The 21,734-nt window shown below is 31.5% G+C and overlaps 1 protein-coding gene across 1 annotated transcript in view; it reads right to left on the bottom strand.

The window, feature by feature from the left end:
* Positions 1 to 21,734, bottom strand: part of LOC142322980 (uncharacterized) — a 410,052-nt gene that overhangs the window by 105,707 nt on the left and 282,611 nt on the right. The window contains exon 4 of the mRNA XM_075362075.1: positions 13,190 to 13,390. Within this exon, the coding sequence (XP_075218190.1) occupies positions 13,190 to 13,390 (201 nt within the window). The remainder of the gene's footprint in view (positions 1 to 13,189; positions 13,391 to 21,734) is intronic.

Below are 21,734 nucleotides of genomic sequence, written 5' to 3'. Positions count from 1 at the left end.
AGGACTTTCTTTATTGGTTTTTTAATTCGTAATTCTAGAAGAGATTATTTAATGATTATTGTAGTTTAATTTTATAGCATAAGTTTCAGTTTTGAGTTGTTTTTATACTTTATTAGGTTATTTCTATTAAGTATTGTACTTTACGAAACGAATCGCTGGTTTCCGTTTCTCTTTATGTAATTTATATTTGTCAGATCATTTACGTATGATAAAATAGCTAACTGATATAAAAAGATAATGCTTAATTTTAATCATTGTAAAACATATTTAGAGAACAAAGTTTAACACAAACTCTTCTTGTACATCAAGTGGGGTATGTTATTTTGATAACCACGGTGTTATGTAAGAATTGAAAGAGAAACAATCGCAAATACGATTCAAGGAAACGAGGACAAACATATCGGTAATAACAAAGATTACAACAATAATGAAGTTAAGTTATAGGTTTCTTTGGCTAAGTGCTTAATGGAATATAGACGACTATCAAATGGTTCAAAGCAAAGAAGAAGCTTCAAATTACTGTGTGTGTAACTTTATATAATCGAAATTCATGTTTTACAAAACAAAGCACACTAAAAAAAAATAAAAAAAAAGAAGGAAAAAGGAAAAAAATTGTATCTACGGTGTTATTAGAGAAAAAAAATTGTGACATTATTTTTTGTCAAATCTAAAACTTTTAGGGTGAAAGTTAATATAAATTTCCTATATTTTTTGCTTCCTGAAATATACATTACTCGTAAATATTGTACGTTGCATTAAACTAAACCTTTCTTTTTTTACTGAACTACATTTCCATTTGATACGCCTTTTTTATAAAAATTTCCCGGTATGAAATTAATATGTGGTCCGTCATTTATTTAGTCAAATGTAAAGTAATTTTATATATAAAAGCATTTCGAAATGTGCATGTAATTTGCAACTACACTGTAAAAAAAAAAATCATATGATATATATATCATATGGTAATAAAAGTATAAACATATATGTATATACTTTTTTTTAATTAATAACAGTCTTTTATTCTACGTTCACGTCACCGAAATTAAAAAAAAAAAAAAAAAAAAACATTATGATAGTTCTAAAATAAAATATTCCAAGTAATACTTATACCTAACTCTGTTTGAAATATTCTTTTCTCCAACCGTATTGCGCCTCCGTTTTCCTTACACTACGAATACAATATTTTCCGTTACCTTGGTTAGACCACGGGTTACTGTGCCGTGGTTAATGCTACTGCTATATTCCTGTCAAATCTTTTTTTCCTCAGTACCCATTTTCTCCTTCAACGTGATATTTTATTTGCCCCACCAAAATGTAGGTTACTTTTGTGTTTCCTCTTACTTCATAAGCCGTCTATCTATTATTTGAAGTATTTAAAAAACAGTACCGATTACGCTTGATAAATTACGTAGACGTTTCCCGTTTTTGGGTGACACGTAACAACACCAATTTATTCCAAACATCACTGTACACAACTTCCTGCTTATGTTCGTTAAAGGGTTAATATTTACCATTAATAATAAGTTTATCATATCTCAAAAACACCTGCTGCTTTTTAAACTTGGTCTCGCTTAAGAAGTTTTATATTAATTTCTTATTAACCGTACATCCGACGTATATTCACATTTTTAGGTCTCTTATTTTATGAATTGCTCCCAAAATCTCCATCTTCTTTTTAAATTTAAAAAATTTAAAATAACTGGCTGATTAAAAACTTAGATTTTTCCTTCAGTATACTTCTTTGTAAGTACTTTATGTGTTTAATACGTAATTTAAAAAAAAAAAAAAAAAAACAAAATATATTATTTGATTTTTCACCAAATCTTAACAATTAAAATACAACGGATTGATCCATCCATTATACAATTTTTATTTTGTAATGAATTAATTTCAAAATAGTTAATCCTGGACAACACCGAGTTGCACCATCAGGGAAAGAAAGGTTTAATCCTTTAAGTAGAAAAAAAGGATGTGTCGAGTTGAATTGATGGTCGACTAATGGTCAGACCCGTCAAGTAGTTAGGTAGAAAAAAGTTGTTCAACACGTGTTTAAGGTAGTAAATATGTACTAAGCCAGACAGACTGAAGTCAATTTTTTTTTTTAAATTATTTTTATTTGTGTTTTATTTGTGATTATTCATTGTTTTTTTTTCTTTCAACGTTGATGAATTTTTACAGAAACTACTAAAAATAAAAGTAATTTTTTAAAGAATTTAATGAAAAAAATATCTTTTTTCTACTGACTTACTTTTTGTAAAACCGATGTACGTTGTATTTTCGATGATTATTTCATAAAATATTATGAATGTAAATACAAAATTTCAACCATTTTCATGAATTCAATTGATAACGTCAGAAAGAGCTACACATTTTGAATTGTTTCACTCAATAATTATTTTGACACCGTTTTAATAATGCGCATCAAAATATTTTTCACTTTGTTGATGCAATAAAAAAATTTCAGATAGATATTTACATTCAAATAAGAAGTAGTAATCTGCCAGGAAAACTGAATTCAAAATACATTCAAAAATGAATTACACAGAAGAAATGAAAATAAAAATACTCTTTAGAAGGAAAAATTAATTTCAGTAAGAACAACGGTATCCTTTTGTCACAATCGAGGAAAGGATAGTGATGGTTGTACATAACAATTAAACGATAAATTAAAAAATAAATATGTGTCAGAGAGATTGGGAAAAATAGATAAGTCTGTCCAACTCGTCCTAGTTTATTTCCTGATCCTTTTAGACTATAGATGTAACTTGCCTAAAATAAAATTGAACATTAACATTAATTCGGCAACTCACTCATCCAACTGCAAAGAATTTAGCCTGAAAAAATTATGTAAATATCATTGTAATATATATTTCGTGTTCTAATCACCCGTCCATCCATTTTAAAACGACAAAAACTATTTTTTTTTTTCAAAAACTCGACTAAGCCTTGTTTCAAACATTTTTTTATCAAAATCCGATTTTTGACCTCTAAATGACCTTTGAAATGGATCTCGTGCCAAGTCACTATGAAAGTTCTTTCAACTACGAATAATAAATTTTTAGGATAACAGCAATAATGTCTAACCTTAAACAGAATTCGTTCTTTTGAATAGCGATATTTTCCGCAAGTAGGTTTTCCAGACCGAAAGTTGATTCTATAGTAAAAATTAAAAAATACAACTGTATTTGAATAAATTTTATTATTATTATTTGTTTTATTATTATTTAAAACAAAATTTAGGTATTAATGTCCAACGTAGAATCCAAATCCGTGGTCAGAATATGCATATATAAAAAATGAACTTCCGGTCTGGATAACTCACTTTCGGTGGGAATCGGAGGTTGATATCAGCAATCAATAGAGTATACCCAGTTTAATTAACATGGGCTATCTTTTTTATGAAAAAACCAGTTTTTGCCGTTTTAAAACGGTGGTTTTAGACTTCCGGTATATATTTATTTATTTTTTAGGGGAATGACGGATGAATTCTTTTCACTACAGACTGATGATAAAATGAATTTTATGTGGTACAACACTTAGTAAAAATTGATGAAAGTGGTATATACAGCAGGTATAAATCCGCGTCTACAACAGGGTCACTATGTATCTTTTTAGACATCAATCAGCAGTTACATTTTTAAAATAGATGATATTGTGTGAGTAAAAGGATGTTAAAAAGTAATATATTGAATATATTATTACTGTGAAAATTTATTAAATTCTACAAAAAAATTAGATTTACTGGTTGGTAAATTAAAGGGTTAAAAACATAATTACTTTTTTTGGGTAAAACGAACTTCAAATTTCAGTTCTATAAGGAATTAACTGAGTTAATTTCTACAGTAAAAGATAAATAATAACTTTACTATGCGAGAGAGGAAAATTCTGTTTTGAGTTCAAAAATAATAATAATAATAAGTAAAAAAAAGGAAGAAGCAATCCTCTCAGAAAATCACGCGCAGTACATTTTTTAATCTTGATAAAGCTGCTAGTTCGTTTGGTCCCAAGGCACGTAGGCTCAAACTGCATCGAAATTTCAAACGTTTTTAATGAGGTTTCCGACCACGTGTGGGAGAGAAAAATCCCCAGTTTAATTAAAATTTTAATTTTTCCCGTAACAGGTACAGATTCCACAATATCAGATTAAATGGCTTATCTTTTTCTTATATAAAACAGAAAAAAATTATACATAGGGAAAGAGAGAAGACATCAGAATCATTTCGTTTTAAAGTGAATGTAGTACTAAAAACAATAATAATATTATTACATATAATGGAATTGTCGGCATTAGTTTGAAATTTTATTGTTTGGAAGAATTGTTATTCGTTGAATTGGTGCTGTTGGTTTTAACAAATAAACTAGTAAAAAAGTAATTAAACTTATCTTCATGACTTTTTATTACAGAAAAATGTAATAAAATGTATAAAGTTTATTTTGAAATCATGAATATTCTGGTTTATAACAAAGGAATACAATACCAAATTTGAGTTTTTGTTTTATAAAAAAATAAATTGTATGAAATTTTTAAATAAAAAATATTGTTCAACAATTATTAATAATTATAAAGAATAAAATAATTGATATCAGATTTCTAAGACTTAGAGATAATCTTCTTCGTGTTTGATGAATTATTGGTATCCAGTAATAGATCAATGAAACTTTAACTGATTATACAATGTACAGTCTAAAATTAACTTCTACAATAAGCTATAACATATATTAAAGATATTCTTTCTTTTCCGCTGTTTGTTTATATCGCATCAACTTTAACAGTCATTAGGGACTTAAAAAAACCTCAGTGTTCATAGGAATCAGTTCGGTTTTTGAAAGGGGTGGTCAAACATTTAACCCCTACTAAAGGAGAGCGGACAGCATAAGGTGGGGCGGGGCACTTGGCGAACGAGACGGCTGCCAATACTATTTTTACTGGATGTCTGCAATGCTTTTTTCTCGGTCCCATGGGACGCTATTCTTGACGCTCTGCGATGGAAAGAAGTCAGTTCCTATCTATTACACCAGATTTTGATTATTTTTGAGACACAGCAAGGGGACTACGCTTTCGGGTGTCAGGGCGGTCTCGCAGGGCTCTGTTCTTGGCCTCCTCCTCTCGAACGTAGTGTTCGATGGAGTTCTCAATCTTCACCTTCCGGAATAGTCGGAGGTGATTGTTTATGATGATGACTTGCCTATCCTCGTTGGTGGTAGACCGAGCGGGACCTCCAGGACCGGGGCAACGAGGCCCTTACTAGTACAGAGAGATGCTTGACGGATCACGGGCTATGTTTATCACCAAAAAAGAGTGAATACATCATTCTAGCCGGTCGCAAGAAGGTAGTCCGGATAGATCTACGCATCGGAGAACATCTGATCCCACCCAAACCCACTGTACGTAATCTTGGGGTGACTTTTGACCGGTCGTGCAGATTCAACGCCCACATCATCGCGGTCTGCGAGTGGGCAGAGAACACACTTGTTGCTCTAAAACGACTCTCTTCAGCCAGATGGCCCCTCGAGCGTCGAAACTGAGTGTCATCATGTCTACCATCATTCAACATGCTGCACCGGTTTGGGGCTCAAAGTTACAGATTAAAAGAAACCTCGCTAGACTTTAGAGCCTGCACAGACGATCGCAGCTTGGAATCATTGAATCATATAGGACCATCACATATGATGCTGCCTGCGTGTAATCTGGTATCATCCCCATTGTTCTACTTGTTAAGGAGAGGACGGTATGCTAGAATATTGGCTGACCTGGTTCGGGATGTGACCTGTAATGTCTGGTAAGATAGGTGGCTGGCTGGGGAGACGGCAGCCTGGACGAGGATCCTGATACCGGATCTGCGACTGTGGTGTTTAAGAAAGTTTGGTGACCTCGACTACTACACTACACAAATGCTCACAAGCCATGGAAACGTTGGAAGCTATCTACACCGAATTGGAAGGCGTAACACCATCAAATAAATGTTCTGTACAGAGCACGACACTGTCGAACACACCTTGTTTCAGTGCACTGAATGGGAGGAACATAGGGTTCGTGCACGGATTTCTATCTTGACACCTGCATCCTTACTGACTCACATAACTGCTTCTGCAGCTCGTTGGGACGCATTCAACCTCTTTTCCTAAATGTTACTTCAAGCTAAAGATGATGAGGAGGGGAGAAGGGGCTTCTAGCGGGAGGCATTTGACAGCCTCAGCTGTGAGGACTGGTACGCTTTGGTGTGCCAGCTCCGATGATCAGTTGGGGTCTCCATACATGACGTGTACTGCTATGACAGTTTCCTGTTGTGATGAAGATTTTCAGAATTCGACATCTAATAGAGGGGAGTTAAGATCAGAGTCCCGGTGGGGGCTCCTCTTGGGGACTTCTCATTTGAGGCATAAGACACAGACAAGACCAAGACCTGGCCTTCTGCGAGGGGTTAAAGGTTGCAGAATTGCTGGATCCAGAGTCTACTTGCAGAGGATTAGAGGCTGGTACAATAAAAAAGATCCAACCGGCGGGCCGATCTCCCTTGCCGGACATACAGCTGGTGGGTGGGAAGGCCGGTTATAGTTAAAGGACACTCCCCTTGGCTGAGTTATACTTAGCTGTGGGTCCGGCTCACGGGAGGGGAATAGAAAATAAAAGAAAAAGTGTTCATAAATATAATTATATAATAAACACCAAACACTAGAATAATAAATGTCAAAACAAAAACATGACCACTAGACTATTTTTACTGCACATACAGTACTCCGTAAGGGTTCTCATGTGAGCAAAATCGATTTATTGCACTATCGCAGTCACGCAACAGTGTTTTTATATACTTCTTCCGGTTGAGTAAACCCTTCAAATCTGAATTCAGGATTAATTATCAAGGAATAGACCTGAACATTGAGAAATCTTTAAGTGGTTACCGACCGTTTTACATTGCACACCACACAGTTCTACTAAGGAGAGCCAAATATGGGCGTAGGTCAGGTCTGTGTGCCCAATCCTCCTCAGCTGAGCTAGAATGACTTTGTCTTTTCTGTTGTTTGGGATAAAAGTTTCTGAAAGATGTTCTCCCGGATGCCATGAAAGAACGCGGGAGGACTCAGAATCCAGAACTTATTTAACTGTGTACATAGTTTGACATGGACTGTCTTCGAGAAGTCACTCTCCCATGTTTATTCTAATCGGAGGCCATTTGTTGCTTCTCTCTGGGCAGCCTCGTCAGAGTTCGTTCCTGAGAATACCGCAATGGTCCGGGACCCATACTAATACCATTTTATATAAATCACACGCATTCAACATATGCTTTATTGGTTGTTCGTACAATGTGTTGGCGGTAATCCAACTCTTTCCAAAAACGAAGCAACACATCGTAATCGATAGTGGCAGATGCACTAATGATTTCGCCTTCAAATCTTCACAGTTAGCAATCCGAGAGTTATAGATACAATCTTTGGTGAAACCTCACTTAAAGAAATCGCATGGCGATTAAGTTTAATGACCTCTGTGGCTAGGCTGTTAGACCATCACAACCGATTCATCGATTAGGAAATTTGTTATTTAAAAATTCAATAGGGATAATGTAGCCCGATAAGGTGGAGCACCATTTTCTTAAGTTGTAAATAGTAAAAGTTTTCAATATTATGATAAATGTTTTCTGTCTCAATTTCTTTATGAAAGAAAGAAGGGCTGACCCCCTATGTCATTTATTGAACAGACAATAACTTTTGCACTGTCTCTAAAGTGTTCAGGATTAAAATTCGGGTTTTCCAAGCCTTAGACTCTGACGGTTTTTTACTTATCTTTCCAGATAAATAAAAAATGAGATAAATGAAAAGTCTGGAAAACAATTCCATTACGATAATTGTCATTATTTTCAAAACGATGAAACTTATTAATAGCAAAGTTCTTATGAGCACTCTTTCTTCTTATGTGATAAAGTAAAATTTATGTGTGTAAGGGCGCATTTTAAAATGTTTCCTGAAAACATAGTGAAGAGTTCAGCGAGGAATGTTTAATTTATGCGTTTATTATTTTATTGAATTGTACGGTCTGTTTGTTGCCCTCGTTCGAATTTTTGCCAGTTATACTTGGCCTCCCGTTATCTTTTTGTGTTCAACACTAGAGTGGTTTTCAATTTTTAATACTGTGGATGAATAATAAGCCATATCGATGGTGATATATTAGTTATATCGCGTTCTAAACTTATGTTCTACCGCTGTATCGGATTTCATTTCTATGAACCACTTTAATAATAATGGCTACTACCGAGTGTAAAAAGGAGTCTTCCTTATTACACTACAGTATTATTACGTATAATAGAAGTCTTTCTGTTTTGGCTACAAGGTAGCGCCACAAGTCACTTCCAAATGATCAAGAACGCAATCTGTGAATCCTTCTGAATACTAAAATTAAATAAAACACGCCTATAACATCTACAATATTCAAATTATTATTATTATAAGTTGCAGTGATCTTATATGGATACTGTGTTTTATAATTTACTTTAGATTACACTTACATATCTTCAAGTGACAAATTGAAAACGGCAAAGAGAAAAATGTTTAATTCCATATAATTCTGGAAAAAAACGGATATAATTCTACAGGAAATAATCTGCAGCGGAAAAATTCAATATGTAATATATATTAATATTAAACGAAGAAATTACATTTTTAGAAGGAGAAGGAGAAACCCACAACTATTACTATTTCCATCAATAATGAATCAGCTTCATTACGTGACCCAATACCTAAATGATTTTTTGTTACTGTGGCTACGTATGACCTAAATTAACAAATATTTTCTTGGGCTTTTGAATTTTCTACCCTCTTTCTTTTGTCCATTGGATATTATTTTTAGTCAATTTTCTTTTTCTTTCGCATCCTCTTCAATAATTTTCTTACTTAATTTCTATCTTCAAAGTTTGTAGACTTGATTTTAATTAATTTGGTTTCATTCTGGACTCCTCCTATGTACTGGTTTCTGTTTTCTACTGTAAACATATAATGTACTTATAATAATTACACTCCGCAGATTTCAATGGTAGCAAGGAACGTTTTTTTTTATGTACACGGAGCAATTATAACACATAAGGTGAATTTATTTGACTGTGTTGATTTATATATATATATATGGTGCCAAGATAAATTATGTCTTCAATCAGAAACAACAAACGGTTTGAAAATAGGCAATATACTTTATACATACTCTTAGATGTTAAGCAGATGTTTGGAAAATTTTAGCCTCTAAGTTTATTGTTTAAGATAAATTGATTAAAAATATATTTATTTTAAAACTTTATTTTTCCAATCGTTTTTTTTTCAAAATAAAATTTTCTTTCAATATAAATTATGTTAAGCAAGGTGGGTATTTAGTCCTTTATTTTATTCTACATCAGTTCAGTCATTCTCTTCGATCATGAATCAGTAATGATGGCGATGTTTGCACACTGCGCAACAGTATTTGCAACAAATATATCATCGACTAGCCTTTCCAAACTTAAAAATCAATGAAGATAAGTAGTACACACCTATAACTTTTACTTAAAAAAAAAAGCCTAAATCTAAAATTAAACGGCAAACATATTCTCTATCTTAAATAAAGAAACTATTTGGGAACGTATCTAAAATAGTCTGTCTAAAATGAATGTTTTAATTTGGAGAAGTGATGCACATGAAACGAAAATAACTTAAAATTAAACATCGTTTATTGTTTTGGCTATTTGGAAATAAATTGTAGCTCCCCTTCAAAGTAAAATTCTAATTAAGTTTCATAAAATATATTAACTATTTGTTCATTTGAAACGGTAAATATTATTTCATCAGTGAAGTACATCACCCTGAAAGATATCGAATGGGAATTTCAGTAAGAATTATGTCCCAAAATTGAGGACTGCCTGTAACATTTTATTAGAGTCTCTTTGGACGTCCATGATACAACAAAATGAATGGCGTCTCATTTAACTTGGAGATATTTCAGTCTGTTCACCACTGACCCCGTGTTATATTGTTGAACCCAATATTATATAAAAATCATAAATTCCAGCAATAAAGGAGAAATTATCCCATAAAGAGAAAACTATTTTAAAAATTTATTAACACATGATCATCTATTAATAATCAACCTCTTATGCGATGTTAAAAATATTATTCACAGATTAAAACGTATGAAAATAAACGATTTACCATACAAATTGTTTAGAATTAACGAATTGTTATGAGTCTAATTATAAATAAACATGATTAGATTGAAGTAATTAAATCCGTGTAATTAAAAATTTAATGTTTACTGTATTATTGGAATTTATAGAGAAAGTGAAAAAGGCGGCAATGGGTTGAATAAATTTAGTAGCTTTGCTATTGACAATTTTTAATTTGAAATACGAAGCATTTTCAAATATAAATGACTTAATTATACAGTATTTAGAATACAATTGCGAAAAAATATAAAAATATTCAGTATAAAAAAACAGGTCTGATTTGGTAAAATGACGTTTTTATCTTGATCAAATGAAGTATTTTTGAAAATCAAAAATTAAAAAAATCATTAATAAAAAAAATTGAGTCCTACTTGACCCTTTTGTTTTTAAAATGTTTCCAATTTTCTACATTAATACTTCATGCAGTTAGATTTTTAACCTTGGAAATTAAATTAAAAAAATTGATAGTTTAAATGCAGAACCCATTTGACCTGTGATTTTTTAGGGTTAAAAATTTATTTATTTATTTATTGCCTCAATAAATCTTTCCTGTTTGGTGGGATGTTAATCAACAAGGCTAAATGAATTGATAGATTGTTTTAAAAGAAAAAAAAATAAATAAAGGTACTGCAAAGCCCCTTTTTCCGAAAAAATAGAAAATCAGGCCAAAGCAGATGTAAATACAGGTAATTCCAATTTTTTTTTTTTGGTTAATCGGTTTTTAAGAAATCAAAAAAAGTTTAAAAATAATGTTGAATACCCCATTCCTAACTCCCTTCGATTTAAAACTTTCATTTTAAATAAGTTAATATGTTCTTTAACTGTACTAAAACTTAATTTTTATTGTCACAGTACAAAACCTAAAAAAGTAAAATTAGTACAAACTCCCCTCTCCATTTTTAAATCTTATTCAAAATTCAGTTCTATAAATACTCTATGTATAGAAATGATATGATCCACTTTCAATGAAATTATGTTGAGCCAGTCCGGAGATATTAATACAGGCCAACACACGAACACGCGTATGTACGTATATAAATCTTATGGAAATTTTTATTAATTTTTGGACTACGGGGTGATTTTGATACTGTTTGCAACAGTAAAAAAACCGGTAGCCAAACTTTTGTTCGATCGCTATACTTTTATTTTATAGCTTTATGCTGCTGCAGCAACAATAGAGCTTGATCAAGAAAAAAAAATAAAACCCAGAAAATAATAGTGGCAAAAATGGAACCAAGAAATATAAATCTTCCAAATTTTACCATTATTTAAGGCAGTTAGATCTCGATTTGTCAACCTTGTTTATGGAAGGTAAGGTCTTAAATAGGTTGCGCTGACCTGAACCCTGAATACTAAATTTTAAATCTGTTATTTTAAAATTGAAAAAAATAACCATTTTTTATTAATTAATTCTTAATTATAATTAGATATATCAATTGAATGGGATTATTTTCAATCAGTAGTTAAAATAATTAAAAAATTACGCACAAAGTTTTGAAATATATTAACTAGAACTGGAGTTATATAATTTAAGTTATAAATCAGAATAGGTTATATATTGTGAGTAATAGAAAAACGTCTAATTTTTTTTTTTTTTTTGCTATGATGATCTCACCACATAAGCTTGAAGCTTGTGGGAGATAGAAACGGAATTTTGTAGGGTATGAAAAGCGCCCTGCCTGATTGGAATTCGAACAGATCTCCGGATGAAAGGCTGAGACATACTCTCCCAATAGAGCATTAGAATCGCAGAACTCTGATAATATTAATAAAATCTAGCAACACTTTCATATTTTTGAAAGATGACATATAATATCACCGAGTGTTTTAAAAAGGCTATGATTATATTAATTAACTTATTTAAAATTTATTGCGTCTTGAAAATGAAAGAAAATAAGGAAGAATTTCGATAAATTTTGAAATTACATGACCATAAGAAAAAAATGCAACTCAAGTTGCTAAAGATTTTTTTATGTTTAAGTACATAAGTATCAGTACATCCGACACAAAGCTAGTTCCAGAGTTGTCAATCTGGAAATTTCAATATCAATAATAAATCTCGCTCTGATATACCGGTGATTGAAAAAGCCGATGAAATCATGAAAAAATTAACACATTTACTGTTATTATATCAATAACGAACTACAATCAACCACAAAACAGTTTTAAACCTTTTAAAAGAAGGATACAAAAACGTTCGTTGTACGGTTGTCGGGTGATTGCAAAATGAAAAGTTTATTGGATCGAATTTTCATCTGCCCGAATCGTTCCTAAAACGTAATGAAATAGAACGATTTTTGTAACGGTTCATCATAAGGGATGACAGTAGATAACGAAATAGAGTATTCTACAGAAAAGATCGTGCTTGAAGCCAGGGAAAGCTACGGAAACGGTGATAAAGCCTGGATTGAAGCCAAGAAAAATGATACTCGATATTTGTTAGGATCGGAAAGGAATTGTTCACTATAAGCTACTGCCGTCCGGTCAAACAACTGAATAATATCAACTGTCATCAAATGGAATGATTACGCCGAGCTACTCAAATAAAGCGACTAGAATCGATCAACAGGAAAGGTGTCGTCTTTCATCACGACGACGCCAGAACCCACACATTATTAAATTTTGAGAGCTTAGCTGGAAAATTTTGATGCATCTACCGTATAGTCATGATCTTGAAAGTCAGAACGTTTTTAATGGTACAAATTTGGCTTCAAAAGAGGCAAAACTCACTTATCATAGTTTTTTGTCTAGAAAACACAGAAATTCTACCTTCAGAATTATTATTTTACCTCAATAGTGGCAGAAAGTGGTTGATCAGAACAGCATATATTTAATAAACTTCATCTGAAATATAAAAACACCTTGTTTTACTTTTACAACTTTTTTTAAAACACGAAGAAACTTTTTCCCCAACCCATTTCATATTTCTATAAAAAAAATTATATGAAGATAAATTTAACCAATACTAAAGACAGTAAGAAAATCTATATAGTATAATAAATAATAAATACCTGTTCAGATAATCTGATCAGCTGAAGAGTAAGGTTAAGGGACCGACCCTCACTATAATATACTGTATATCCCCAGGCACTGCCACACCACTGTCCTCCAGTACTTGGTCTGTCACCTTCTCTAATACTCATATGCCCATCTGGACATCCGTCTGAAGTAAATGATACAAATTTCCCAACCGTGAATGTATCAAATGTCAACTGCAACAATAGAAACAAAAAATTCACAGTTAATATAAAATTAATAAAAAAATATAAATTTATAAACAATAATATTACATAAAAAATAATACAACTAAAAGAAAAAATTGATCTTTGAATAATATAGATTACTGAGGCTACGAATATCTTTCAAAAAAACAGGGTTCATATTAAACATAAAAATTAAACATTTGAGCAGAAGATATGGTAAAATCAAGAGGAAAAGAAAACGAAACCAAATGGACTACATAAAGAAGCCATTAATATCAGTATCAAAAGATTTACTTATGTAATGACCAAGAATATATATATAAAAGTAAGAAATGAATCTCAAGATCATGCGAAAATTAAGGAAATACACAACAGTGGTAAGAGCCGAGGTTGTATACGTGGTCCAACCACGTAATAAGAATTACTATCCATACACAAGGGAGAAAAAAACTGAAAAAAAAATAATAAGAATAGTACTAAAAGATGGTTGGAAACTAGGAAAAAATTAAAAAAAATTACCGAAAGGTAGACAAACTTTCGGACGCGATTATGAAACGCAAACCTGCCTTCTATGGACACTGGATGAGAATAGACGAAAACAGACTAATGGAGAAAATAACAGAAATAATGAATAACTACAAAATGGTTGAAACAGGTAATAAAAGACCTAAAACAAACAAAGAAACATATGAGATCACAGACAGGAACAAGTTCTGATAAATCTCAATACAAGTGAAGAATTCCAGAGGAAAAAAAAGAAAGATATGGACCAACAAAGGCAAGAAGAACACACACCCAAAAATGAAAAAGAACTGCAAAAAATAGAAAAGAGATTCCAATAAGTGAAACTATTTATTGTGGCCCAATAGGTATCGATTTAAAACAGGTATAACAGGTATGGATTCAAAAAGAAAGCAACACTTTAATGTGCCAGAGTTAACTTGTGAGAAGTAGGATAAATTATTTAAAAATGTTATTTTAATATTCTAATTTAATAACATGTAATTTTATACAATTAAGAATACGTTCCTAATTTTCAAGAAATAGGTCATAATTTGACCGGTCAAATAATTTGGCTGTGCATACTAATGTATAATACTTATTATTATTGGTTTCTAAAAACAATAATATATTTCATATTTTGTTGTTTCCACTATAAATTTATATCACATAAACTAATTCAAAATTCCATAAATAAGCTAAACACCGTATTATGTATATATATATATATATATATATATAATATAATAATTTCACCTCATAAGGTTGAAAGCTTGTGCATGGGATATGGAAATGGAATTTAATAGCGTATTAAAAACTGCTATGCCTGTCCGGGATTCAAACACGGGGCCTCCGGATGAAAGGTCAAGTCATTACCACTCCACCATGGAGATCGGCATATTTGAATCGTAAAGTATTTTATATTAAATTAGAACTTCTTTAAATTCGTTTCAAACATGTAAGTCAAGAGTACAATGAACTCAAGATTTTAATATATAATAAATATTTGCGGATAAATTTAAATAATCTTATTATTTAAATTTGTATTAACAAATGTTAAAACACTTGAGCTTTACATATATGAGCTTTAAATAACAAGCTTACTTGCATTACACAAGAAACAGTGAATTGTAATGCAATGATGTAAAAGTTTTATGATTCGCTACTGTTACTTTTATCATATTATTGACCGAAACTAGAAATAAATAAGATTGATTAATCAATTCGGACGATATTCCTAAAGTTTCCAGATATCTAGTGCAGCTTAATTGATTCGGGGCCCGTAGGCGACTGCCTTCCTTGTTCATGTAATGGGTTTACCAGTAGGTTGTTATATTCTTGGATCATCCAGGCCGTGATGTATTTGTCGTTAAAATCAAACAGTAAATTGAAGCCCGGGGATAATAATGAATAGCCGTTATCTCTAAAAAGTAATTAGTTCGGTCAACCCTCGAACCATAAAGCTCCTGCTCGAAAAGACTGTCAATAACCATCTGCGTCATTACGTCACAGCTTTCGACCGAATATTCTTTATTTTACAATGCGTGAAAAACTTCTTCAGTTTCTTTTATTTCATTTTATTTGCAAAAGCTATACAATTTCTTTCCTTCTAATGTCTAAAAGAATCCTCTATTTCTTCTTCTTCCTCCTCCTCCTCCTTTTCTTCCTTCCACTTTTCTCCTCTATGGTGATTGGCTGAAGAAAATTTCTAAGAAAAATATTCTCCAGATAAGTTACATTGCTACTTTTTTTAAATTTCATAATCTTCATCAAATTCTCCTAATTTCCTGTTATCTTTATCTTAATATTTCCTTATCTCTCATCTTGTCCACTTATTTCTTTTTCACTGTTATTTTAAAACATTTTGTCTTAAAATTAACTTCAACTAATAGATTATATGGATTTATCTATCTGGCTGAAAAAAAATCAAAGGTATTAAAGTGCGTCAGATAGTAGCGAGTTAAATAATAAAACAGATGAACATAATAATATAAGAAATTACAAAATGTTTTAATAAATAAAAATTTATTCTTACTAAATTATTTTTGATACTAAGTTTTTTGGAAGATCTTTCAACGAATTGGAAAAGTAGATAGACGACTAGGAGAATATCAAGGGAAGGGGGTTAGGAAAGGTAGATCACACGTCGAACGGATGTTAACCTCAAAAATTTTAATCAGAAAAAATAATCTAGCAAGCAAGAGTATAATAATCACCTTTATAAATTTCAGATTATTACTCAATATACTCCAAGAGTTCGATGGAGATAAGAAAATACCAAATATCGAAAAACAAACATTATCGTAAATTCGGAAGGAAAAATCTCGTAACATTTTGAAATCAAGGAGATTGACAAGAAGACGAATTATTACAAATTATTTCTAATGAAATCTTAGAGAATGGAATTAAATTTTCTAAGAAAACGGAGTTAAAAATTCAAACTTGGTTGTGCAAAAGAGAATTTGAACATAAATTTCTTATTGTTTGCAAATGATATTCTATTCTTATCAGACGATATAAAAACAACAGAAGAACAATCCTGAAGGAGAGAGCGGAAGAAACAGGACTACAGATATATTTTGAAAAAAAAAATGGAATATATAAACATAAAACAAGCTTCCAACTACATATCTAGAATCAAAATTGTGAAAAATCAAGAAAACAGAGATATTGAAGCACCTAAGCGATATCATTCAATGAAATGGATTAGATAAAGATGCAAATAACGTATGGATCAGTATAATAAGAAAGCCTGCTGCGCCTTGACAAAGAGTGTATACAACAAATAATGAATATCTGTGATATGTAAGATTAGATACTACCCTATATTAATCCAAACTAAAGTCCTGTGTGGTGCAGAATGCATAATACTAATCAGTGAGAATAGATAAAATAGAAATTAGAAAAAGAAAGGTAGTTGGACCAAGGAAAACGGATTTGGGTTGGAAGATAAAACTATGAACTCTATCTCAGGTTAGAAAAACTCACAAACTCTATAAGGAAACGAAAACTAGTCTTTAATGGAGATTTAACGACTGAGTCTCAACAGACTAAACAACATGATTTTTAACAAATATAATGGAAACAAAACTAATGTCACAAGATTCAAATAAATCAATGAATATCTCGGAGTTGCAGGACTGAAACATACAGAACAGAAATATGTTCACAAAGAAGGTATAAGACTCTGAAGGGAGACAGAAAGTGTAGTAAAAAATGTTTAGAAGAGAGAATGAAACAACACAGCTTAAAAACGAAGGAGAGTTGGAAAAGTTGGAGACCGACCAGAAATAATCTATTAAATATGGTCTTAAATAGTAACCTTTGACGATTCAAAAGAAATTACTCGTTACAGCAGTAAAATATGAAAAATAAGAAAACCAGAAAAAAAACACACAAAAAAAACTATTTTTGAGTGTGATTTAAGAGGAGAATGTTAAAATTAAATTTATATTATAAAAATTAAAATCATACTGGTTATTCTAATGAAACAGGAACAGAGTTGCCAAACAGCAAAAAATCTTTCAGAAAATTAGTGGATGAATCTAAATTTCCAGAGAGAAAAATAAAGAAATATAGTAGATGGACTGAAGAAAGGAAAGAATTTAAAAAAAAAAAGAACTCAGGGATAATGCATGCGTAATTCTTACGAGTTTCGATCGCTAAAAGAAAAATAAACTATGTATCTAGTGAAAACTAATTTTTTCCCCCTAAATACATCTTACGTAAACCAGAATCTATTACATAAACAAATGGTCTTCCTTTTATATATATATATATATATATACATATACATGACGAATCACTTACTGTTACCGGTGATATCTGAGCTCATTCTACTAGGGAAAATAAGGAAAAACGTTTACCTGGGTTTGGAAATCCTCCGTTAGCGAGTTATGGCTAGCAAAAGATTTCGATCCGATTCCTGGGCAAAGAGTGAAATAAAACCGTACTGAAATTTTAGAATCCAAATTACGGAAAATTGGGCTACTTTACGTCAATTTTCTCAGTGTTAAATTCTTTACAAGTTTTTCTAATAAATTTTACGCATTTATTAGTCATTTATCAAAGATTTTGTGTTACAAACGTAAAAAAAACCTGGTTTTAGACAACACATCTTTCTGTTTTACGTCAGATATTATGAAAACTACTGAAGATATGGTTCTGGAATCTATTTTATTCAATTTTTCAGGTCAAAACCCATAAAACATCAAGTTTAATCCTTAATTTCGGTTACTAGAATTTCAGTATAGTCTTATTTCACTCTTTGCCCAGAAATCAGGGCGAAATATTTTGCTAGCTGTAACTCACTACCGAAGCGTTTCCGGACCCATGTTTATATGAGCTTTTTTAATTATTTTCGTTTGAAAAATGAGCTTAGAAAGCGCCGGTATCGCTGCATAAATCACCCTGTTTATGAACAAAAGGACGTTTTTTTTTACGTTTAATATAACGTTTGTTACAATATCTCTTCTTGGATGAGGTGTACAGTATTGATTTACGGCTAGAATCAAAGAGCAAAAAGGATCTTATGACGATAGATCGATTCCTATTTTTCCGCTAGATAGCGCCGCTAGCAAAGATGGCAAGAATCCTGAACAGAAAACCTTCATGTTTTGCAGTTTGCTAATGTGAATCTACGGACCGTGCATTCCGTAGAAAGTTCCAATACATTTGTGGTCATAGTCGATTTGAAACGACCAGATGTCTGTGTTTTGGGAAGAGTACGGAGTAATCAAGGGCGTCTGAAGAAAATGTTGAATGTTTCAAGAAGTCTTTCCTATGTAATCCTAAAAGCTTTTATTAGGAAGGCCGGTCGCGAACTAGCAATGCCGGTGATGACAGTATGGAATTTTTTAAGAAAGCTAAAGTATTCATTCTACCATACTTTTATTGGCTTTGAAGCCTACCAAATGCGCTGTGAGTGTCAAATATCAATTGAATCAATCGAAATGTTGCACCACAAGGAATACGTCGTTCTTGATAGTTAAAATTTCATCTTAGAGGAAAATTTAACACAAATAATGACTGCATCTGGGGGGGCGGGGTCCAGAATATCCCCGTTAACTCCTGCAATGCGAAAGAAGAATCTTTCGCATTAAAAATCGAAATTAAATGTTTTCTATGCGATATCCAGACGGCAAGTTAATGGCCCGTTCTTTTTCGCTGAGGTAAGCGTAACAAGAATCGCTTATTCGGATAAGCTGTGTACTCAGATCTCTCTTCAATCAAAAGATAAACAAGAGAATTTTATTTGACAACCAGAGAGTGCGCCTCTCAACGGCATAACTCTATACGAGATGAGTCGAATGACGTTTTCCCCGACTGGTGGATTCGTCAGCACAGTCCCAGTGACAAAAAATGTTTTCGGTGGCCTCTTAAGTTAAAATTAAGAGATACTAAATAGCTCTGAAACCCCGATATTATTCTTTTCCTTTTTTTATACATCCTGTATATATATATATATACATATACATAAATATGTATATATATATATACATAAATATGTATATATATATATACATAAATATGTATATATATACATACATAAATATGTATATATATATATTGTAGCGCTATAAAAAATCCCACCACCACCCGATCCGACTTGGCTTTCTCAACCAGAATTCGTCGGCAAACACGGTTGGCCTCTTCAGAAAGCATATATATGTATATGTTTTCACATATATATATATATATATATATATATATATATATATATATGTGTGTGTGTGTGTGTATTAGCCAGTCAGGGCTCATTTCGCTAACCTAAATATGTAGCCAGGAGGTTCCGCCCCCTGGACCCCGGACACGTTCGTAATCCTAATGGTTGTGAGAAACTTTCGCATGTATAAAGTCGTTCAATTTTCGGGCGCTGACCTCGTTCCCGTTGATGATTGCCTTAGATTCACCTCTTCTTAAGGATATAAAAAAAATTGAAAAACTATAAGAAAGGAAGAAGGAAAATGAATAATGAAAGAAGACGTTATGTACAAAAAAAAAAGAGGGAACGATAAAGAAGTACACAGACTTTACAAATACTTTTAAAAAAATCTAAATTACAAAATTATAATAGTAATAACTATTACTAATTATTGCAGTATGATTATTAAATATTTTTAAAATATTAATTAAAGAAAAATGAATTAGTTATTTTACTTCATTATATTTCTATTTCCATGGTGACAGAAGTATTTAAAATATAAAAATAAAAACATATAACATCGGATTTCATACCGTGTTATAATCACGTTTAGACAACCTCCGTTATCACGAAATAATTTTTAGTCCCGAATAAATATCCATATGATTAACATAAATTAATGTTCACGTATAAGTGTTACTTAAAAGTACAAATCTCCTTTTCTTCTGTACTTTTCCATTAAATGAAATAATTCATTACTGTATTATATAATTTCATATCTCACTCTATTTTAAATTTTATAGTGCTAAACATGTTTACAGATCTTAACGAGTTAAGATCGGTAAACACGTTTGGCATGGTTACACTGTGAATAACAAAGAAGAAATATCTACACCCGCACTTAAACCATCGACGTGGGTAGTGATATATTCTTAAAAAAAAAAGAAAAATTATATCTCATTAAAAAAAACTTTCTCATATTTCTGTGAAAAAAAAATTCGATCAACGAATCTGAATGTGTTAAAAATATGTAAACATGAACTCTATACCTTGGATTTATGTTAATAAATTTACTACTATTTGCAAACCGTTTTAAAGTGGCAGGCATAAGATTTAACGGGGAGAAATAATATTGAAGAATAACACCTCTAAAAGAAAATTGTAAGAGATCTGAAAATGAAACGATTGAATGAAAACAACTGCATAAGTGAAATGAAAATTTTGAAATAATTGCTCTAGAAAATACTAATTGCTTTTAATGAATGGAAAAATATAACGGCGGCAATAACAAATTAAATCCGCTGCCGATGAATTTAACGAGATTAAACTCAACTTCATTTAAAATTTGAAAGACGTTCAAGAGAAGGTTAATGGAATAATAAGAATAGTACTAAAAGATGGTTGGAAACTAGGAAAAAATTTAATAAAATTACCGAAAGGTAGACAAACTTTCGGACGCGATTATGAAACGCAAACCTGCCTTCTATGGACACTGGATGAGAATAGACGAAAACAGACTAATGGAGAAACTAACAGAAATAATGAATAACTACAGGTTGAAACAGGTAATAAAAGACCTAAAACAAACAAACAAACATATGAGATCACAGACAGGAACAAGTTCTGACAAATCTCAATACAAGTGAAGAATTTCAGAGGAAAAAAAAGAAAGATATGGACCGACAAAGGCAAGAAGAACACACACCCAAAAATGAAAAAGAACTGCAAAAAATAGAAAAGAGATTCCAATAAGTGAAACTATTTATTGTGGCCCAATAGGTATCGATTTAAAACACGTATAACAGGTATGGATTCAAAAAGAAAGCAACACTTTAATGTGTCAGAGTTAACTTGTGAGAAGTAGGATAAATTATTTAAAAATGTTATTTTAATATTCTAATTTAATAACATGTAATTTTATACAATTAAGAATACGTTCCTAATTTTCAAGAAATCGGCCATAATTTGACCGGTCAAATAATTTGGCTGTGCATACTAATGTATAATACTTATTATTATTGGTTTCTAAAAACAATAATATATTTCATATTTTGTTGTTTCCACTATAAAATTATATCACATAAACTAATTCAAAATTCCATAAATAAGCTAAACACCGTATTATGTATATATATATATATAATATAATAATTTCACCTCATAAGGTTGAAAGCTTGTGCATGGGATATGGAAATGGAATTTAATAGC

The sequence above is a fragment of the Lycorma delicatula genome, chromosome 4 (genome assembly GCF_047948215.1).
Source record: "Lycorma delicatula isolate Av1 chromosome 4, ASM4794821v1, whole genome shotgun sequence".
Classification (NCBI taxonomy): Eukaryota; Metazoa; Arthropoda; class Insecta; order Hemiptera; family Fulgoridae; genus Lycorma; species Lycorma delicatula.
This window is presented reverse-complemented; position numbering and strand designations above follow the sequence as displayed.